We start from the raw sequence: 24,075 nt of genomic DNA on the forward strand, positions 1-24,075 counted from the left end.
GTCGCATAGTTGCAGTTTATGATAAAACGAAAGCTAAAGTCCTGTTGGGTTGATACAAAAGCAATAGTATTTTGGATACATGAGTTTGGGTGTGTCACCTGCTCAGTGTTAGGAGCTAAACCTTGGCAGTCAGCATATATGTATGCGCGTAAGACATTTGTCAATAGCATAGGCATGTGTTTCCTCTCCCTGGCTTTGTTTTCGGTTTGGTTTTGTGCTAGAGCTAATAACAGAGCTTTACCCCTCTGCATGTCTTGATTTCCATTTGTGCAACTGGGGAGCGGATCATTTATTCGATAATAGTTCTGTTAGAATCGCAAGGCCAACCTTTTTGCTACTGCAGCCTGAAAGGAATAAATTGGTAATAATAATAATAATAATTCTTGCATTTGATGTAGCGCCTTATCTAGTCATCGAGACATGTCCAAGTGTTTCACAGAATATACTGTAGTGTGGTGTTGATGTATGTTTCCTGAGTGAATGTGGCAATCAGTTTGCATGCGGCAATATCCCACAAACATCAATGGAGTGGATGACCAACTTTATTTAGGGATTGTTGGCCAGGACACCTGGAGAAACTCCCTTCTCTTTTCAAATAGTGCTGTGAGATCTTTTAACGTCCACCTGGGTAGACATACAGGACCTTGGTTTAACATCTTATCCAAAGGATGACATCTCCAACAATGCAGCACGCCCCCATTAATGCATTGGAGTGTCAGCCTAGACTACATGAGTTCCACGTCCTGATGTGGGGCTTGAACCCACAACCTTTTAACTCAGAGGCGAGAGTGCTACCAGCTAAGACAGGTTGACACCCACAGCGATAGAAGCGCTGTTTCTTGTGATGTCAGCAACAGCACAATGTTTATGAAACGGGCACTGAAATGAAATTAGGGAGTTGAATTTATCAGCAAGCTGTGATAAGACTAAAAATACAACTGTGGCTCACTGTGTCCCATTTCAAACAAAAGAGCGAGGTAGATAGCATTGTCAGGCTCTGTGAGATCACAGGGACCTTCTGCAGCAATAATACTCTGATTGCAGAGTATTGTCTAAGGCGAAACAAAAATAAATCAATGATGTGCCATTTCAAGTTTATTTTTCTCTTCACTTATTGTTTTTGCCCAATGTTACTTTGCATATAAATTATAAATAATAATAATGTGGTCACTAAATCCACGATTGTTTGTGAGACACTGATATGTGCAATAGGCTGCTATGTTTCACCCATAAAATACACAGTCAATTCACTTTACTGTATATTCTGTGAAGTGTTTTGAGACATCAAAAGATGTGATAAGGCGCTATATCAAATGTAGGGGTTATTATTATAACCAATTCATTCATGGAATGTTACAAAATCATCCAAAAGCAGGTATTTCCTGTGACATTATAACTTTGCTAACACATATGTTACTAATATTCCAATGGTATTGTAGAGTTTGGGGTTTAAGTATTGGTTTAAGTGTTGGCCATCCTTTTTGGCCACTTTTGTTACCCCCCATTATTATCAGTGTCTTTTTTTTCCAGTCTACAAATAAGCCAACATTAAATAATTGCTTTTATTGTGTTTTGTCCACTCTGGTTGAACATACTATCCTTTCACTTCTGAGACCTGGTTTCAAAACCACCGTGGACTTGTATTTCGAAGAATCTCAACCCAGGTTCTGCTCACAGGGTCTCACAGCAAAAGAATACATCCTGCTCCTGATTAGGTAGAAACATTTCAGTTTCAGGCTTCGTGTTTGGCTTGTACGTGAATTATCACACATTCCTGCAACGGGTGGTGACACATTATTGAGGCAAGTAGTGGAAGCTGACTCCACTACAGTGACGAATTTGTGGTATTGAAATGCACAAGCTTTACATTCGTGGCATTCCTCACTAAACTCAGAAATACACCCTGCAGCTAAATTGTTTTTTGGATGCCACTCAGCTTGTTGCTTAAGGAAGGCAGGTGGCTATTGGCCCAAACGGAGCTTATCCACACATGTATGTGGAGAGCAGCAGAAGTGAAATAAAGTTCAGAGGTGAGAGGAGGGACGTGCAGGAGAGGCAAAGGGGCATCAAACTCTGGTGGCAGCACTGTAGCGTATGTGAGGAGTCCTGACTCTTGATGCATGATTTACACACAGCTATTCATATGGTCAATTCACGGGACCAATTCATCCCGTTGATCTCTTCCTTCCAGTAAACTTGTTGTCTCCCGTTGCAGCATCAAACTATTGTTCCTTTGTTGCTGCAATTTACTTGTTTTCAGCGCTTCAAGAAATTGAAGTGTTTTTTTTCTTCAGGCATTAGCCTCATGTTAGCTGAGAACGGGTTCTGCGTAAACTGACTCGGAAGAAAGCTTTAAGTAAAAACATCATTAAAATGGTTTATATGTTGCATTAGTTTCCGACTGTAAAGGGGTAATATTGAAGACTTTGTTTCATAGTTAGGCTGACTCTAGAAGCTGTGCCAAACTTTCTGAGTCGTGCTTTCTTTAGGACACGTTTAAAGTAACAATACTGCTTATATTCGATATAGCGCCTTTCACGTCGGGAGAACGTCTTTCTTAAAGCGCTTCACAGGAAGTACTGTAAAGTAGAATCGTTGTCAATTTCGTAGGTGTGTGTTTGTAGGTGTTTTGATAAATCCTACATAGGACACGTGTGACAAAATTGTCTTTGCAACAAATTAACCTTTCTGGGGGAAGTAGTCCAGAGGTTCTTTGCATAAGACTGGTTGGAGTTGTACCCTCAGCTGGAATTGCAGCCTGTGCAGGCCAAGGCACGGAAAGAATTAGCGGCCGGTATGTTCTTTGTGTGTTGTGCTATCAGTCGCTTTCTGTGGTTAATCTGGGGGATGATATTGGTTTCTATGTGTGCCCATTATACTTTAGGTGGTGCAATAGCTACCAGAAATCACAATTTAATGACTCAAAAGCAGCTTGAGATGTTTTGATGTATAAGGAGCTGTAAAGTTCAAGGTTTCCAAACTTTAAAGCCAGGGATGGAGTATACTGCCCCATTGTGCTTTAGGAATTTGTTGACGTGCAGCAATGTAGGTTTTGGATCCCGAACCTGCTGGAATATGCACGCTCTCCTGACCCTGTGGTCCCGGAGAATATTAACAGTTGGAGTTTGTACGCGGTTCCACGTTATAATAAATAATAATAATAATTCTTGCATTTGATATAGCGCCTTATCACGTCTTTGAGACGTCTCAAAGCACTTCTCAGAATAGACTGTAAAGTGAATTGACTGTATATTTTGGGGGCATTCAGAACCAGAGGCTACTATGTGTTGGAACAGACCTTGATCGTGTACTGCAGTCACGTGCCTGATGGCATGCATGGTAGCAAATAATTGCAGACCTTGGAGAAGGAAGTGTCTGCCTGGTTCGGCTGCACTATATCAAATCTCGCCTCTGAGTCAGAAGGTTGTGGGTTCAAACCCAACCTCGGAGCTTTCAGCTCAAGCTAGGCTGACAACACATTGCAGTGCCAAGGTGTGTAGTACTGATGTGCGCTGCATTGTCCAAGGTGCCGGACTTTGGATGACACATTAAACTGAGATCATGCCTGCTTGCTCAGGTGGATGTCAAAGATTCCATGTCTCCATTTGAAAAGAGAAGGGAGTTTCTCCTGCTGTCCTGGCCAATAATCCCCTGATAAAATAAATCATTCACTCCATGCATGTCTGTAGGATATTGCTCAAATTGCGCAAATTGATTGCCCCATTCTCCTACAAAATATACAGTCACTACTTTACAGTAAAACGCCTGTAGAATGTTTTGAGACGTCTCGACAACGTGATAAGGCACTATACCAAATGTAAGAACTATTATTGTTTTATAATTACTATGTATGTCACGTGTGTACGTGTATCTCCCCATCTGGTGCGAAATGCACCACATTCTTGCAACTTCCAAACCACCTGGCTTCTGGCAAATGTCATCTCGAGAATGCAATGTTTCATTTAATTGGTTGTCGAAGTAATTTAGTGGTGGCTGGGTTCGCAAGTGATATCATCCTTTTTCCATTGCTGGGGTGATGTAATTCAGAACCAGAGGCTATTGCGTGTTGGAACAGACCTTGACTGTGTATTGCAGTTATGCTTTTATGGCAAATAGTTAATTCTTTTGAATTGCCCGTGTACTTGACTGAAGCTGGATTCAACGAACTGACTTTCTTCCATTTCTGGCGTGGTAGAAACCTTTTGGAATATACTACTGCTGTGTGAAGCCCTTTATTGTCTGAATTTCATTGTGATTCTAGAAGCACTAGATTCAGTGCAAATACTGTATGTCTGTAATCATTTGAATGAAACATTCGCACCCAAAGCCAGATTGTTAGCAACTTCCATGAAAGGTTATTTTTCGTATTTGGCATAAGCAATATCTCTCTTTCAAGAGCATGTTAACCACTCTTTTGAGGGCTTTTCAAGCAGTATTTATTTCCCATCTACAATTACCTTTAAATTGTCTTTTGTCTGCATTGTATTTCCTGGTAGAAAGTGAATTTCACATCATGGACTGTAGTATATAGTAAACGGCAGAGTGTAAGCTGTGTTGTGAGACTTTCGTTCCACAGTAACACTCACTGCTTCTACGTCTTGTGAGTGGCAAATGTTTAACTGGTGAAATCTAAGTATATTAATATAGTTGTAGACTTCTGGTCTACTGAGACTGAAGTGTTGAAACCACTGTTTTCTGATGATGTGCCAGGGAGAAACACTGTCAGATCAATCCTGGAGCTGCTTTCTCCCAACCTCTGGCAAACTTTGTTTTAAACAGTGTGTCCCCTGCCTCTCCCCTCCCAAAACGTCAATAAAATTGGATTTACAGGGAGGAAGAATCCTCTTGTTATTAACTGAACCACATTTAGGTGTGACTGTGATTGCTGAAATCTGACCTCCTGCTGCTGTTGGGATATTTGGGGGATCTGCCCTTTCCGAAACTGCACAACACTGAGCTGCATTTGCTCTGTTGTTAATAGAAGCCTCTGCAGAATTGCAGTTTGCTTTCCGGAGTATTCCCCTGCTGAAAATGCATGAACGCTCTGTCCACTGTCTCTTTACTACTCTTTAAACAGGGAAGTCCAGGTATCGGCGAGTAGTAAGATTGAGGAGAAATCCTGCAAGGTAGACTTCAAATCACAGTACACAAGATTGGTTCGGATGACAAAAGCTCTTTCATCCTTCCAGAACACCCACCCATCAAAGCATCAAGCTGTTTTTGAAATTGGTCAGGGTTATTCACTCCTGTTCCAGTCATTTTAATTGAGATATTTGTGGTGACTAAGACAGTTTTCAGAGTTACCATCTCAGCTGTTATCTTGTTTTGGTCATTAACATTTCCAGTTAGTTATGGAATCAAGTGTTGACTTTGAGCTCACAGACCTGGCTGTCTGACTCCAGTGCAGGGCTTGGGGCAAGGGCTGTATTGTCAGGGGTGCCATATTTTGAGTGTGAGGCTAACCCAAGATCCTGCTTGTCTAAGTCTTAGAGATTAAATTAAAATTAATTAAAAATTAGAGATTAGGATGGTCGGGGCTCCTGCTGGCTATTGAGGGTTTCGTGCCCACACATCGCATCTCATCTTCATCATGATCATGATCATCATCAGGAAAAGCTGTGTGTATACAGGGAGAGACAATGGGAGAGGCTGTGTGTATACATGCCTGATAAGAATTCCTCAAGAAAAAAAGCAATAATGATTTGGTCACTCAATCCACGACTGTTTGTGGGACACTGCTGTGCGCAATTGGCTGCTGCGTTTCGTTCACAAAATATACAATCAATTCAATTAACAGTATATTCTGTGAAGCGCTTTGAGACGTCTAGAAGACGTGAAAAGCACTATATCAAATGCAAGGATTATTATTATTATTATTATTATTATTATTATTATTATTATTATTATTATTATGTCCTCTTGTTCTAATGTCTTGTTCTTTTACAGTCAGAATAAATTTTCTCAGTCTCATTTAAAATGTTATATAACTCTAAAAGGCCCCCATCTGAGATGTCTTATTTCAAGCCTGAAGAGCGCAAGCTTGTTTATTCGTTGTTCATAGCTCATCCCTGTTAAACTGGGATCATCCTCATTGCTCTCTTCTACCTTGCCTGTAGGACAAGAACTTCCGAAGTACACTAGGTGCAGCCTGGCCACAGCATTATATAATTTTCAGATCTTTTCAAACCCCTTTGTTTCCTCATATGAGAGGACTTGGGGTTGCCGTGTTCAGAGACCTCACGCTCTGTCAGTGAACAGTAGCTGCTGAGAATTGGGTGAAAGTGGTTTATTTCTCTTCTCTCTCAGTGAAGCCAGCTGTGGTTACAAGACTGTCCATGTAGACATGTAGGATTGCAAATTAAAACCAAGCTTTAGTGTTTTCTGGCACGCTGATGGAGAAACGTCCTATAACTTTAAAGTAGTTCAAAGTAATATGGGGTGTAAAGAATTCTCCCAAATTCCTTGCCCTCAAATACAAGTCTCTTTCAAGCCTTAGCACCTCTCTGACCTGCTCATAGCCCACTTCTCTGCCTCCCCTTCGCTCAAGTCTTCTGCGGTTTCCCCTGACTCCTCCATGCCCACCATCGATGACCGTGTATTCAGCCTCAATGCCCCTAACTTCTGGAGTTCCCGCTTGATCCCTCCACCTCCTTTTATCTCTTTGAGTTCCACTTTAAGACCTACCTCTTCAACAGTGCCTATGGTTGCCCCCTCCTCTCCCTTCTCCCTTGGTCAGCGTCCAGTCCTGCCATTGTGCAATGCTGCAAGATGATGTCCTGAATGAAGAATGCCAAATAAATACAAATGTTGTTATCTCAGAGGGTGTGGGAGATAGAGCACTGACATGACTTGCGGTTCACATGTTGGGTTGGCTTCACCAACATGAAGAAAATGCAGTGCGACCTGCTGGCTGGAGCCTGACCAAGATCAAAGCAGTTGCTGGTTTGGTTCGCATGGGACTAATTGCTCTTTTGACCAAATATATTTTTTTCTTAAAAAAACAAAATTGCGCAGAGCAACACACATTATGACGACCAATGCAGGTGCACCGCTGTTTCCCTTTTCGAACCTTTGTCGGGGCAGTTTTATATGAACAGCCAGGTCAGAGCCACGGCACTGATAAGCCTGTTTTTGCAGCTGGAACAGACGTATCTCTCATATCCTTCGTGGTTTACAGTGGAAAATTAAGGTGGGGTCACTGTGGACAACCGATATTTTAGTTTTTTTTAATATCCCGTGTTGCATTTATTGTCTCTTTAGAGGGGTGGGGGTGAGGTGGCTGCGAGTATGTTGTACTGGCCCCAAAAGTACAATGCAGCGTTTCTGGTGAGGATCTGGTGACCTCAGCATGGTCAGCTCTCGGAGGTGCATGTTTCTTGGCATCCCTTGTAGTCTGAGCACAATGACTGCAGCTGCTGCTGGTGCACTTCCAACTCTTTGAAGCAAACGCCGGAATGGTCTCCTTCACTCTTGCTCCGGCTATTTTGAGCGACTGAATGGAAGAGGCAATGGATGGATCAAGCAGCTCTTTTCAGTCTGGAGATGCCATGTTTAGAAAGCTGCTGAATCATATTTAGTTCACATGCTTCTAGCACGTGCCGTCTTATGCCTCATGGAAGTGTTAACTCATTGTTGAAATGAACAATGCACAGACAGCATTCACAATTCACTTTTCACAGAGGTGTTGGGATGTGGAATACCCTGCTATGTAAAGTGGTCGGGCAGAGTTCATTGTGGGTTTCGAGAGGAAATAGATGAAAGATAAAGGCTAGAAGGATTATGGGGATAAGGCAAGCAGTGGGATCGAATGAAAAGCTTGCTCTGAGAGCTGGTGCAGACTCGATGGACTGATTTGAGTCCATCCTTCTGCCCTGCAAATCTCTATGATTCTGTGGCCATTTCACAAGTGCTGGAGTCTGACATGTGTTACAGGGATTTGGTATAGCGCCATTCACATCAATCTAAAAATGCTTCGCAGGATATTTTAAGTGAAGTGATTGAGGGTTTTTGTGGGCGATTTAATGTGAGGTTTGTGTCTACAGAACTTAAATTGCCAATGGAATCCAAAAATTCTTTCATGGAGTATTCGCTTGCCTCATGTTTATGTGACTCTTTCTCAGTCAGTTTTGTAACAACAACAACTTGCAGTTATATAGCATCCTTCACGCAGGTAGCATCTTGGAGCACTTAACAGTGGTGTAGCTTGAAGCTTGACTCAACAAAGTAACTTGTGAAGTAGGTGTCATTATCAGTTGTCTCAGACATCATTCTGTTCTTGTGCCAATAATACATAATGCACGAAGAGTGAAATATGTTCGTTTCCAGAAAAGGGCTGATGATAAGTCCAGTGTCAGTCTGTCTCAATTGGTAGCACTCTCACCTCTTGAATCAGAAGGTTGTGGGTTTAATCCGCATGTTGGGATTTTGAACTTAAGTCTAAGCAGACACTGCATATGCACTACTGGAGGAGTTTGGAGATGCTGTCCTTCAGATGAGACATTAAATTGAGGTCTCGCCTGCCTGTTCAAGTGGCCGTTAAGGATCACAAGGAACTATTTCGAAAAGAGTTTCACTCGGTGTCCTGGCCACCAATCTCCCATTTAATTGTGTCATTCATTTAATGGCCGTTTATGTGCTGTACAATAATTGACTGCTGCGTTTGCCTACAAAGTACACAGTCACTACACTTCACAGTAAATCCACTTTGAGACATCTTCCTGACTTGATACCAAATGGAAGGGTTATTATTGTATGATTTCATTCCAGCAGTTGTTCTGTGAAAGTCTATTTNAAAAAAAACTTGTTTAAACCTGGACAGCCAAAATAAAGTAAAAATCCAAGTCCAGTGCCAATTGTAACGTTCTGATGAAATTGTAAACGTTAAGTGTGGGTTATCGATGGAGATCTGGATGGGGCAATGACTGAGTGCTTTACTTTTCAGACACTGGTAAATGTGATGAAGGAAGAGAATGTGCACAGCAGAAGGAGACTTCACCTTCGTCAGATAACTGGGCCATACATCAAGATGTGCAGAATCCATCAAACCTGGTGAATGACACCAGTACTGACCTCATCAGAAGTAAGTCCATGGAAGGTCTTTTGACAAATGTAGTGCATTCTGGAACAAATTGCTGTCTGCCAGTATTACAATAATAGCACAATTACAGATACTGACAATATTGACATGCAGTTAGCTTATGTCAAAAGTGATAATGTCAGTAAAGTAACACGAGTCAACGGAATTGCTTTAACAGAATGATGGCTGTCAAAGTATATTAACAGTGTGTGAAACCGCCACAAAAAGAGGAATGCCGAGGAAGAATTGCTCTTTGTTATTGCTATGCATATCGCCAGACTTGTAAATAGTTCATGGTCCATGACTAGTCTTGGTTCTCCATGTCTTTACACATCTGGCAGTACATCTGTCCTCTGATGCCTTGGTTTTGAGAAGCAAACAGAGCTGTTATTATAATTGGTGGAATTGTTCTGGTGCATGTTTATTGTTGTCCAGATCTGATTGTGGTGTGGGATGGGAGGGGAAATCTGGACAAGCCACAGTCAGTTTACTTTATAACACTTTTTTTCTTATGAACTTCATTCTTCTTTCTAAAAAATAATAATTTGGTCACTCAATCCATGACTGTTTGTGGGACACTGCTGCTGTGTTTCGCCCACAAAACATACAGTCAATTCACTTTACAGTATATTCGGTGAAGCACTTTGAGACATCTCAACTACGTGATCAGGCATAATATGAAATGCAAGTATTATTGTTATTAGTATTGCCTTCCAACCTAATGGCATTGCTACAGACAGAAACATGTAGGTGGTACTTGTAGCTGGCATGTCCAGGAGTTCACCCATCTCGCTTCTTTGCTCATGTCTTGAAAAGTACCTCTTTGACACCAGCACCCGCTCAACTCCTTGTGTATGTGCAGCAGTGGATGAGCCATTATGGAGCCCTGTAGCATATTGCACTCACCTCGCAAGTGAGAAGATCTGGCTTTGATTCCCAGGCAGGGCAAAATGCAAAGCAAGTTTCTTTATTCCACATGCCTCGTTTACCTAGCAGTAAGTAGGAACCCGTCTCCACTTTATCGCCACAAATTGTTTGTCTTCTAGCCTTCGCACCGTCTGGTGCGGTGTTCCTCAGAGCTCTGTCCTTGATCCCCTCCTCTTCAATATCTATCTATATGCTCCTTCTTGGTGACTTCATCCTCAGACATGGAGTCAACTTCCACATGTATGCAGATGACACCCAACTCTATCTCTCTGCCTCCACCCTTGACTCCAGGACCACTGGCGTCCTGACAGAATGTCTGTCAGACATCAAGTCCTGGACGAGAGCTAACTTTCTTCAGTTGAACCAACAAGACCGAGGTTCTCCTGATTGGCTCCTGTCAGCGCCTCCACACCTCAGGCGCTGACAGCATCACCATCCAAAGATGCACACTCCATCTTGCTAAGCCAATCCGGAACCTTGACATCTTGTTTGACGCTCAACTATCCTTTCAGCCCACATCCGTGCCATGACCCGCTCTGCCTTCCCCCACATCCGCAACAGCTCCGCCATTATCTCACACCGCAGGCTGCCAAAACGCTCATACACGCATTCATAACATCCAGGCTTGACTATGTAAAGTCCCTGCTTGTCGGCCTCCCCAACTCCTCCCTCCGTAGGCTGCAGATCATCCAGAACTCTGCAGCTTATGTCTTCTCCCACACCAGACTCCATCACTCTCATCCTCACCCGACTCCACTGGCTTCCCATCACACAGAGATTACAGTTCAAGATTCTGCTCCCCCCTACCCCTGCGACCTCTTAACCCCCTAACGTCCTGACCGCTACCTCCACTCAGCGGGCTCCAGCCTGCATCACGTCCCCGCCTCGTCTGCCCCACCATTGGCGGGCAAGCCTTCAGCCACTCTGCCCCCACCCTCTGGAACTCTATGCCGCAGTCCCTCCGCCTCACCCCCTCCCTTGCCTCCTTCAAGACCCATCTCAAGACCTTCCTGTTTGACCGTGCGTTCAATCCCCCTCCTTCCCCCCCTGGCCTCCACTCTCCCCAATCCGACCTTCAGCTCAGGTCCGAAGCCTTGGGACATCCTCCCGACGTGAACGGCGCTATAAAATGTAATTTTGTTGTTGTTGTTGAACCTGGTTATTAGTCATTTGGCAGATTGCTTTCTTGGGGGCAATAATCTATTTAAAAAAAAAAAATTTGGTCACTCAATCCACGACTCTTTGTGGGACACTGCTGTGCGTAATTGGGTGCCATGTTTAACTCATAAAATATGCATTCAATTCACTTTACAGTATATTCTGTGAAGCGCTTTGAGACCTCTCAAATACGTGATCAGGCACTATATGAAATGTAAGGATTATTAATCTTCATTACCAACATCGGTGTCTATTTCCTCTTGTAAACTTTATTAATTTATAAACTGTGTGGCAACAGCTCAGCCTGAATGTCTAAAGTATAATGAAATCGGAGGCAGGAGATTAGATGTTTAAACTTGGGAGGGGGTGGGGGGTAGGGGAGAATTGACATGGCAATTGAAGAAATAAAATGCTTCAAAGCTTCATAAGGATGTGAGAGTTGTGGTTTTTCACCAATCTTGAGAAACTGTGGCAGGAGGCTCCCTTCACAATCCACTGTTAAAGAACTCAAAGTAATATTATTCTATGAGTCTGAGAGCGCAGAGAACACCTGAAGTAAAATGGGATGAAAGACCAGGACACATTTGAAATGACTTCCAGAACTCCCTTTTAGATCCACCACCAGCTATCTTATATTTATGCCTTCTAGTTTTGCATTTGCCAACAGTGGAAACAACCTATTAGCATCCACCTATGAAACCCTTTTGTACCTCTGTCTGATGGGCATGAAGCTTCTTGCGTAATGGTTGTGAAAAGCAAATGTTTGTTTGCAATTACTGCATAAGTTCAGATAAGTGGCGTTTTGGTTTGATTTCAGCGTTATTTACTGTGGATCATTAACTTCATGAGCTGCAAGTTCTGCTGTGTTTGAGTTCCATGTCTGGAGGCTCAAGCCTTATGCCAGAGAACGATAGTGTCAAACTTAAGTGTCTAGTTATTATTGGTGCATTTTTAACAGCCACTTTTTTTTTGCTCATCTGGGTGTTTGACACAGGCGAAATCCATTACTATCTTCAAGGGTATCTAAACCAGACTGAAGGTTTCACATATGTATGCCACCCATGCACGGAAATGCTCATGTTCTGAATGGAATGTATACTCTCTCCCAGGAGGGACACACTCTGCTTACCTAATTTCAGAGACCATTAGATGCAAGTCAAGGATTGGGGTACCCCAGAGAGCGCACTGGGGTACTGCTTGGAGTTTAACAAACTAACAGCTGTGCCGGTCCAATTTGCAAGAACTGCAAAAAAAAACAAATAAAATAGTGAGCTCCATTTTAATGATTTCATTTACATTGACTTCAGATTGAATATAGTACAGTACAGTAAAGCCAGCTGAGTTTTATTTCTTTCAACTTTTAACAGTTCAATATTCATGGAAGCGTGAAAAAGGCTGCATACCAGTTGGACAAAACAATGAGTCATCAAGATCTGTCTTTAATAGTGCCTTCGGCCATCTTCCCCTCACTGGTATGCCCCCACCCCTCTCTGGTTGGGTGCTCAGCCAGCAGTGTCAAACATGTGGGACATCCTCCTGATATGAAATTGTAATTTTTTTTTGCATTCAATCATAACATTGTGAAAGTCTATATTTCCCAATCAGCCTGATGTTTGCAGAGTTGGCAATATTACACTGTACTTTTGGTGATGGTGAGTTACAGGAGAGGATATTGTATTTACGTTAACTCTGGTGTAGGTTCCTGCAGTGGGCTTGAACCTGGGAAAGTTCGCTGGGTTTCTGGAGCTGTCTGGTTTGGCTGCCCAGAACTGAAAACCAAGTATGACTGGCCCTTGAATATCCTAAAATAATTAAAGGGGAAGTAGGAAATGACAAAATATAGTTTAGAAAGCTATTTTTATACTCCGGTGACTGGCACGGTGCAATTTGTGCTTGCAGATTTACGCAGCTCAACAAATGTACATTTCACCCGATGACAAGACAGTTACAGTGAGGAAGACTTATTTGATCTCTCTTTCTCACCTTGTCTAATCATAATACAACAAACACTGGCCTGCTTCGTGTACCCTCCCCATCCACCCTTCCAGCAGCGGACAAGCTTTCAGCCATTCTGCCCTCACTCTCTGGAAATCCAACCTGGACTCCCTCCGACTCGCAACCTCCCTACCCACGTTTAAAGCCCACCACAAGGCTTACCCCTTTGACCGCACTTTCGGTCATGTTTCTCTTCCCCATCCTCTTTGTCTCCTAGGTAGCAATAGCTTTGAGACATCTTCCTGATCTGAATGGCACTATGTAAATTGTATTGAGCCGTTTCTCAAATGAATCCCAGTAACTAGACTTGCATCTTAACCAACATCTACCTTTATACTAACGATAGTAATTTGGATCCATAATAACTGCTTGCATTTGTATACCGTCCCGTAGCTATTTGCAAAGTATAATTAGAAATGATAGTGAATGTTAAATAGGCAAACACAACAGCCAATGTGCACCTGGCAACATCCCATAATTAACAATGAGATGAGTAGCCAACTGAGTTAAATTTGGATGAAAAGAATGGCACCTCCGACAATACTGTGCTCCCTGAAACTGTAGTGTTAGCTGGCTATGAACTCAAAAAGTGCCCATGAGGGGTTTGAGCTCACAACCGAATGACATTCAGGATTGGTGTCTTGAGTATATAGTGGGGTTAGCCCAAAGGAGATTAGATGAGCTGCTGAATTAAAGCATGTTTAGGTCTTTGACTCTACTGAAGTTAGTCTCTAGGGTGAAGAAGTGTAGAGGTTTAATCCAAAACTCTGCCACCCGGATACTCACCCACACTAAATTGCCTACCCCCATCACACCAGTTCTAATCAGGCTCCCCTGGCTCCCTATCACTGAATGAATCAATTTCAAGATCCTTCAAAGCCCTTCATGCTCTCGCACCTCCCTATCTTTCAGACCTTGCTTACTTCCCAATCCATTACCCGCTTCCTCCGCTCGACTGGTTTCGGCCTCCTGCTTATCCCTTGGTTCTACCATCGGTGGCCACGCTTTCAGCCACTATGCCCTAAAACTCTGGAACACCCTTCCGCTATTCCTTTGCCTTTGCCCCTTGTTCCCCACCTTCATATCGTGTTTGAAGACCTCTCTCTTCGACCGTGCCTACAGTCACAAGATTTGGGCTTAATAATAATGATTACAATAATAACCCTTACATTTGGTACAGAGCCTTTCATGTTGGGAGGATATAATAATAATAATAATAATAATCCTTGCATTTGATATAGCGCTTTTCACGTCGGGAGGACTCCCAAAGCACTTCACAGAACACACTGTAATGTGAATTGACTGTATATTTGTGGGCGAACATGGCAGCCAATTACGCACAGCAATGTCCCACAAACAGTCGTAGATTGAAAATGACCAATTTAATTATTGTTTTTGGTTTCTGGAGGGATTATTATTAGGCGTGTGGAGTAAGGAAACTTTCCCAAGGTTTCACCCGGCCTGGAATTGAACTCAGGTCTCTCGCTTGCAAAGCGAGTGCTCTAACCACTGAGCTACAGGACTCCACAGGATGTCTCAAAGTGCTTCACATGATTTTCAGTAAAGTATAGTGACTATATATGTGCAAGCATACAGGTTCCACAGATCTATGCAGCAGGTGATTAAGGAAAAAAAGCCAAATGTGTAGAAGTTTAAAGGCAGCTATGGGCTTCCCTGGTATAGGTAAATTTAGGTAGATTACTGGCTGACTGCAAACTGGTCCAGAGTCTGGCTTCAATATGTTTACTTAAATCTCAATGTTGACATGACTTTCGTTAGAAGCCACAAAACTATGGATCTTCTCAAATGAACAACAAGGGATTTGACTACTGCCTCTACCCATCTTTGCCTTGCAGGAGCTGCTGCATATGTCTGGATAAATTCCTCCACTGTGAGGATACGTTTGTTTGCTGAATTCTTTTCTGTAGCTCTGGCGTTATTTAGACCAGCAACCAAGCTTAGTAAGAAAGAATATATGNTTTTTTCGTGGCTGCTTACTGTGAGAATGTCTTTAAAGTGAATTGCTCTAAATTACAGTTCAGTTTAGTGACTTTTTTTGCAAATGCGATTGCCATTTGCACCAAACACAAACAACTGTGATGGGATTTGCCATTTAATCTGGAAGATTGTTGGCAGGATGCCATAAAAAACTGGTTCTTTTGAATAAAACTCAACGGACAGGATCTTACATTCTCATCTGACCCCCAGCTCGGGTCTGTAACTCTGTCTGTCCAGCGCCTTGGGACGTCCTCCCAACGTGAAAGGCGCTACACAAATGTAATTTTGTTGTTGTTGTTGATAGACAGCACCTCCCACATTACAGCACTCCTGTAGCATTGCTTTTATCAGCTTTGTTATCAGCTCAAAATCTGATTTGGGGCTTTAACCCTCAACCTTCTGACCCAGAGCTAAGAGTTTTATCAACTGAGCCAAACTAACAAATGTCATGAAATTTACCGTTTTTTGCAGAAAAGTACTGATGAGGATTGAAAGAGACCTATTGATGGCTTTCTTTCTGTGATTTGTTCTTTAGGGTATTGGTCTCACTGATTCAGATTATAATAATCCTTACATTTGGTATAGCGCCTTTCACAACAATAATAATATTAATCCTTGCATTTGATATTGCGCCTAGTCACACTTCGAGACGTCTCAAAGTGCTTCGCAGAACATACTGTAAAGTGAATTGTTTGTATATCTTGAGGACGAAACTCGGCAGCCAATTACGCACAGCAGTGTCTCACAAACAGTCGTGGATTGAGTGACCAATTTATTATTATTACTATTATAATGGGAGGACGTCTCAAAACACAAAGGTTGCTGATGCATTGGATGATTATAGTTTGTAATGTGAACAATTAGAAATGAAAAGCAAGGAAGTCAGAAATGAAAAGCAGGGAAGTTATGGTAAACCTCTATAGAACTTTGGTTAGACCACACTTAGAATACTGTGTGGAGTTCTGGTCCCCACATTATAGGAGGGATGTAGAGGCACTGGAGAAGGTGAAAAGAAGATTCACAAGGATGATCCCAGAACTGAGAGTTATACCTATCAGGAAAGGCTGAACATACTTGGGACTCTTTTCTTGAAAAGAGGAGGGTAAGGGGTGACCTGATGGAAGTCTTTAAAATGATGAAAGGTTTTGATAGGATAGACATAGGGAAGATGTTTCCACTTGTGGGGGAGACCAAAACCAGGGGCCATCAATATAAAATAGTCACAAATAGATCAAATAAGGAAGTTAGAAGAAATTTCTTCACACAGAGAGTAGTGGGAACATGGAACATGCTACTACAAGGAGTTGTTGAGGCAAATAGCATAGATGTATTTAAGGGAAAGCTAGATAGGTACATGAGGGAGAAAGAAATAGAAGGTTATGCTTGAAGGCTTAGTTGAGGAAGGCAAGAGGAGGCTCATTTGGAGCATAACCACCAGCGTAGACCAGTTGGGCTGAATGACCTGCTTCTGTGCTGTATATTCTAATGTATTCTAATGTAATTTGCTGGCTCAGGACTTTCTCTGATTGACCCCTATGATGACTTTCCTTATGGAATCATTCACTGGCATACCTGTAACCAGTGCTATTGGAGCATCTGATTTGCGTGAGCAAGAACACAAATGGGCTGCTTTCCATACTAGGGGTATGTCCCTCAGTTTATTTATGTAGGAGGATCGGATGTACTCAATGCTCTTCCTGTGTTGTTCTTTAAAGGTGAAGAAATACGTGTTTGAAGCAATGTTTTTTTTAAAAAAAGTAGTTATGATTCAGCCAACAGCAGTCCATGTTTGCCCTTATGTTCAGAGAAGCCTATTCTGTGTAAATTGTCTACATTTAATGCTGCAGCTTGTTTATTTGAGTTAGAATGATGCTGTGAAGTACAGAACCTGCTCAGCTAATGCCTACAGTCACATTTCTCTGCAAACAAATACAGCGATAACTTTAGTAGTTTTAAGAATGTTAGAAATGTCCAGGCTTTCGGATCAGGTTTTTGGAAACATTAGCTTTATCGTTAGTGTTTATCACATTCACAAAGGGGTATGTGAGTTAGCTTGGAAGCTTGTGTGAATCTGAAAGTTACTTTCAGTGTGCTGAGGTCTTAAATGAATTAAAATGTAAAATCAGGGTATGTACAGTGCTAGAGAGTACTTACTCTCATACTTACTTTCATAGTGAAAGTCTCCTTTGTTCTGGTTACAAGCACAGTTGAGATGTTTCTTTATGGATCGGTGTCCCAGGCAGAAAGCAAATTCAGCAGCAAAAGGCCAGTGACATTCATGACACATCAACCTGTTACAATCCTTGATATTTCTTGAAGCAGAGTCTTGTGTTTGTTTGCTCTTAACTCCATCTTACCCTCCAAATACAGTCACTAAACTTCACAGATGTCTCTGTGAAGCACTTGGAGACATTCTGAAATGATAAGGCACTATATCAAATGCAAGATTTAATATCATGCCTTTTGCTTTTGCTCTTTCTTTAGCGCCTTTCTCGTTTTCCTGTGTTTGTTGCCGCAGCATTGTTTGGCTTGAATTCGCTCACACCTTCCCCTATTTTCTTTTGGGTCATATTGTCTTGATCTATTTGTGTTTTTTTTCCCCCTTCAGTCGTGGATTCTCTTATTGTTTCGCTGGCTCTGCCCTTTTCCTGTCTTCTCACTCAGTATCCAGTAAGCTTCAGTGATTCAGATCTGCTACAACAGATGATTCATCCTGGTGCCTCTACAGTACTGTTTGACACAGATTTTAAATGTTCTTTGTTTTATGTGTAAAATGGTAGTTCACATCAGGGTTGCCATTGTGTTACATGACACTGAAGTCTTTGTTAACGCACGAGTTGCAGCTCAGTGCTACAGTAAGTGTGAGATTGTTGGGTTGTTTTGTGGTGGGGGAAGGAGCGCCTATTAAAAATGAGAGCTTGGTATTTTGGGAATGCAGTCCTTGCACTAACATTAAATGAAACAAAGAAACATTCATGCTGAACACAATGCAGCATGCTGCATAGGACGTGACTGCACTGTTCGTTTACATTAGTTTTGTGTGAATACACGGTTCCTTGTGCATGTAAACACATTTTCACACGAGGCACAAGAATTAACAGCTGCAGCTTTGAAGATTATGAGATTGTGTGAACTGATCAATGTGCAGTTTAGAAACAAAGAAATCTACAGTGCAGAAAGAGGGCATTCAGCCTATTGAGTCTGCACCGACTTACACAGAAAGAAGATCTCTTCAGTTCCACTGCCTGCCTTATCCCCATACCCCTTCAAGAGCCTCTCTCATAGTCCTATCTATTTCCCTCTTGAAAGCCACAACGGACTCCATCTCCACTACCCTACTCAGCAGGGCTTTTAAAATCCCAACTGCTCTCTGGGTGAGATAATTCCTCCTATATTTTCCTTTCGCTATGTAATAACTATGTCCCCTATTCACTGACTCTGCCATCAATGGAAAAAATACCCTAATATAGCTATAATCAAAAATGACTTTGAAAATGCACTTTAGGCAGTGCTGGGGGTGCACTGTATTGTTGGAAATATCGCCATTTGTATGAAATGTTAAACCAAGGTGCTCTCTGCCTATTGAAGTGGACATTTGAAGATCCCACAACATTGTTCGAAAAGAGAAGGGAGTTTCTCATGGCTCCCTGGCCAACAATCCAGCAAGTAAAATTGATCATTCACTCCATAGTTATTTTGTAGCACATCACTGTGTGTAAATTGGCTGCCGTGGTCACCCACACAGTCACACCATTTTGCATTATACAAAATGAGGTATTTGTTTCCTTCTGACATGCTGAAGTTCCATGAACATTTGAATATCTGTCTATTACTTTAACCTGTTTGAGGGAAGTGGATTAAACCCAAATGTCTTTGAAGAGTAACCTGTTGAACCAATTTTGTTTTGGTTGAAAATCACAGCCAGTCTCTTCTGGGTTAAATGAAGAAATGCTGCATTGAACAAGTTAACTTTGGAAGACATTGCATACCTCCAGAGAAATATTTTATTGCAGGCTTGTATTGAGTACAGCTGTGGTCAGATCAGTTTCCACATCTGTTTGCAGTTTAAAATGCATTGAATTTGTGCTTTTCAAAACCCTCAAGTTCGCAATATTCACAAGATTGGTTTGGATGAGGAAGGTGTTTTGGCTCATCTGATCTCATCCCCTAAGAATACTCATCCTGCCATCCTCCTCTCACAGCATCAAGCTGCTTTTTAGATGAATTCGGTGCCCTGGCCTCAACCAACCTTAATAGCAACCTATTCCAATCATTAATTCTTGCATTGTTATGTGTTGTACAGCCACAAATTGGTCAAACTGCAAATATTTCTAAATCCGCAACCAAGGCCAGTGCATTAACTGGAAAACATTTGGAAGTCATGAATCCCGAGACCATCAAACAACATAAAAAGAAAAATGTGTCAATAATAGAACAACCAGAACTTTGTTTTTCGAGAGTTGAACTGTAAACCTGCTATGTACTTTGAGCTTAGGTGCCAAACATTTTTTTTAAAACGTTCAAGAATGAAAGGAACTTACAAAATATATTTTCCATAAAAGGTGGGGGAAGGGAGGAGGGAAAGACTAAGTTGCAAAAATGAATTGAAATGAGAGTATTGGAAGAATAATCTAATGGTTATAAGTACAGTGGGAGAGATTTGTTGCATAAGACAGTGTGGTCTTCAGCCTGGCAAATGTGATTCATTGGCAGTACTTTACGTATGAACGGACAATCAAAAGTGAAGTTACAGTGCGGAATGCATCGTGTCTGATACTTTTTTGGAGGCTGGAGGGGTGATGGTGGGTGAGAGGGGAGAGGCGATCTGAATCTAAGTGTTTAAAAGTTTTTAGCTCCAGGGTGAAAGGGGAATTGCACTAATCTGCCCCCAGTTTTTTCTGCTTGTCTTTTGTTTCCCAGTGTCGTGGGACGTCCTCCTGACGCGAAAGGTGTTAAACAAATGTAATTTGTTGTTATCGATCAGTGGTATCAAACATTTGAGTTCGTTGAGGGTTTTTGTTATTGTGGTGTTTCTGGATTAGGTCAGTGGTACAGTCAACAACGGCAGCAGCTACTTGCATTTATAAAGTGTCACTCATGTAGGCTAACACTAGGTTGGCACATAGGAAATTAAGGTTTAGAATTGGGGCAACTCTGCTAAACATGCCCTAAAATAACTGAGCCGATAGCTTGTAAAAAGTCATGTCTGTTCACAATTGTATTACCAGCATCACCGCATACCCCTGAGAAAACACATACATGGCTTGCGAAGTCAGCAATGAGGCATGGAGGTGTCCTTTTCATTACCAGAAACTGATCCAACATTGTCTGTAATGGCCAAGTACATTACTGCACGTGTATGGATACATCCTGGTGAATTGTATGTTCCTGAAGGGAATGTGGATGACCATGCTGGGCAGTGGAACAATTTCCCAAACTTGGCACCCCATGTTGGCAAGCAATCTCATGTCATCTGTTTTTTGGGCCAGCTGCAGGAAAAGGAGGGGAAGAAAAGACTACAGCATCTGCAGTATTTTGCATTTTGAAGAAAAGACTTATTTTCCTCTGGAACGATGATATCCCTTAGCCCCAGCTTCAGAACAGTACCTTGACTGAGTTATTTTATAACTGAATCTCCCACAAAATACACAGTCAATTCATTTTACAATATATTATGTGAAGTGCTTTGAGACATCTCAACGATGTGATAAGGCACTATATCAAATGCAAGACTTATTATTTGTTATTATCATTATTCCTTAGAGTTAACATTCATGAACAAAGACAGTGGTCGCCAATGTGCTGAGCTAAGCTTTTGACCCTTATCCTGAAATATTGGAGCTCCTTGTGGCTGCAGTGTGGTGCTGCTGATATTTCTGTTGATTGGAGATTTTTTTTCCATAAATGACTTGGCCAAGATATAAAAGCAAGAAGTCTTTGTCCTTCAAAGTACTTCCTGTAGCGTATCCTTCCCCTTAAACTATTCATCGCAGATGATTGTGAATCCCTCCCAAAGCATCTGTAAGGTGACTAATCAAGAACAAGGCACATAATATTTATATGTGAACTAAGGTCATCTTCACACAAATAGGTAGGAGAATATGGAATGTGTTGCTTCAGATCACTAAAGAACAGCAAAAGGAATGGACGAAGAACTCCCTTTGACCCTGTCCAACCATCGAACTGTTACAGTAATAATCTGTTTTGTAAATGAGTCTGATGTCCTGTCTTCCAAGTACCCCTCCAGGTAACTCATTGCACTCATTAGTTGCCTTCTGTGTAAAGAAACATTTCCTGATGTCTAACTGGAATTGGCCTTCACAGTGTTGCATCTTTATCCCCTTGTCCTACTTCCATGGTATTTGCAGTGCTCCAAGACACTATTCTGTGTGACGGGCACTGTTTTAATGCAAGTTGTTGCTGTGTCTGAAAGTATCTACGTTTACTCATAGTTCACTTTCATTGCTCCCGCCTGCTTTGGTTTAGAGCCTGGCAGCCCCCTATGCTCACCAGAACTGTATGGAATCGGGGGGGTGGGGGGATGGGAAAACAATTGAGGTTATTATACATGGGAAGTAAGGCTATCAATCAATCTGGAGAAAAAGGAAGCAAAGTGGATTAAAAATAGCAAAGAAAATTTAAGCAACTGAATGCTCTTTTCCTGTTCTTATATTAAACGTTCCAGCCAACCTTTTCAGCTCTTTATTTTCTTTAATAATAATATTCCTTGCATTTGATATAGGCGCTTCTCACGTCTTCTAGACGTCTCAAAGCGCTTCACAGAATATACTGTAAAGTGAAATGACTGTATATTTGTGGGCGAAACGTCTAATATCTATTTAGTGCCCTTCACATAGAAAAACATCTTGGAGAACTTTACAGAGACGATACAAATGCTGAGCAAGGAAAATGGGGGAGAGTGTTCCAGAGGATGGTAGTGCAGTTGCTGAAGACTCAGCCACTAGATGGTAGGGCAGAGTGGGAGAGGGACATGCACCAAACTGGGAGAGGAGGGGGTGAGCAAAAGAGTGAGTTAGGAGAAAAAAAGCCAGGGTGATTCTGGAGTGTGAACGGCTTTATAGTTCAGGACGAGGATCTTGTAGCCAATCCATTGGAGCCTGGTGGGGACTGGGGTGAAGGGCTTGTGGATTTTGGAAGGGGCAAGGATGCAGGCAGTGGAGCTTTGTATCACTTCTTTTAAAAAATGTTTTAAAATTGTTAATTGGGCGAAGTTAATTTTATCGCAAGTTACGGGTTGAAGCTTTGCGTTGACTGCTGGAAAACAATCTTTTCTTTAACCAAACAGTTTTCCATCCAGCTTCATTCTGCAGACGTTGTAGTTTTAACCACATGCAGAAATCCGATAATCACAAAGCATCTTAGTCGAGATCCCTAGATGAAAAACTAGAACTTTATGTGGGTTGAGAGTAGGTGGTTCTGGCATGAACCTACCTCATAATACTGATGGAATAAAGTCTTATACTTCTGCTGTTTAAAGAGTCTATGTTCACCTTAATGATTTAATCAGGAAAGCACCAGCTAAACCCTGCACCTATTTGGTGGAAAGATATTGAACCGGGTTGCCTTGAGTTCAGTATTGCCATAATGACTACTGGATTCGATTTTGGAAACTCTGGAAACAATAGACCTAAGAGGCATCTACTTCTATTTAGGTCATCTCATAGAACTTGGAAAAAGTTTTTTGATGTTTGAGTTAGCGATCATGTGCTACAAATAGAGTTGCTCTTTTGCTTTGCCTGTGCCTCACCTCCAGCGTTTTTACAAAATGGCAAGCTGATAGTTGCACATCTGTTTTTGCCATGATAATTGGCTTATAACAGTGAGATTGGAGCCAGGAGATCATTTTCCAGGCAATCTAGTGCTTTAGTCAGCTGGTCCTGATCAGTGAGCTGAGACGTCCCATATCTAGACACTGTATCAAAGTTGAAGACCACAGACTTTACTGAGACTTTTTTGTTTGTACTGATTTAATTTGCAAGTGAAAGTCTTCCATTGATATTTTCTTTTTTCAACCAGCATTCAAAAGACAGAGGTGGTATCTTGGTGATGTATTCCAATGAGCGGTAGTCTTCTTTGATGTTGATTTATATTTACACTCCCAAGCAGGTGCTTCCCTAAAAGATTGGAGAGAAATCATGGGGTAAGGTGCGCTCAGGAAACATGGTCCAACCTAGAATTGCAGTGCTAAATCTATAGCTAGGGCATTGAAGATCTCACAAGTAGAAAGGGTCCAGATTTTGATCATCTGCAAATAATAATCCTTGCATTTGATATAGCGTCTTATCACGTCGTTGAGACATCTCAAAGAGCTACACAAAATATACTGTAAAGTGAATTGACTATATATTTTGTGGGTGAAACGTGGCAGCCAATAGTGCACAGCAGTGTCCCACAAACAGTCCTGGATTGAGTAGCAAATTATTATTATTTATTTACTTAATTTTGAAGGGATTATTACCCCAGAAAGCGATCTGGCAATCGACTAACAACTGGTTTCCTATTTACTGTTAGGTAAACAGAGGTGTGTGGAGTAAGGAAACTTGCCTATGGTTTTGCCCCGCCCCGGAATTGAGCCCAGGTGCTCTCACTTGTGAGGTCTAACAAATATGCTACAGGAGTTAAGATTAAGAGGGGACCTGATAGAAGTATTTACAAATATGAAAGGGTTTGATAAGATGATCATAAATAGGCTGTTTCCACTTGTTGGTGAGTTCATAACAAGGAAGCATAAATATAAAACCATAAGAAGAGAATTTATGAGAAACGTCTTTACACAGGTGCCGAGAATGTGGAACTCACTGCTGAAAGTAGAATGTATCAGCGCATATAAGAGGAAGCTTGATGCATATGTGAGTGAGAAGGGAATAGAGGGTGATAGGAGGGGTGGTGGCTTGTGTTGA

At 41.8% G+C, this 24,075-nt stretch overlaps 1 protein-coding gene across 2 annotated transcripts in view; it reads left to right on the forward strand.

Annotated features, from left to right (window-relative positions):
• Positions 1-24,075, forward strand: part of mdfic (MyoD family inhibitor domain containing) — a 41,879-nt gene that overhangs the window by 2,845 nt on the left and 14,959 nt on the right. For both annotated transcript variants that reach the window (XM_007894575.2, XM_007894574.2), the window contains exon 3: positions 8,942-9,079. In XM_007894575.2, coding sequence (XP_007892766.1) covers positions 8,942-9,079 — 138 coding nt within the window. The remainder of the gene's footprint in view (positions 1-8,941; positions 9,080-24,075) is intronic.

This window comes from Callorhinchus milii, unplaced genomic scaffold (assembly GCF_018977255.1).
Source record: "Callorhinchus milii isolate IMCB2004 unplaced genomic scaffold, IMCB_Cmil_1.0 Scaffold5, whole genome shotgun sequence".
In the NCBI taxonomy this organism is placed as follows: domain Eukaryota; kingdom Metazoa; phylum Chordata; class Chondrichthyes; order Chimaeriformes; family Callorhinchidae; genus Callorhinchus; species Callorhinchus milii.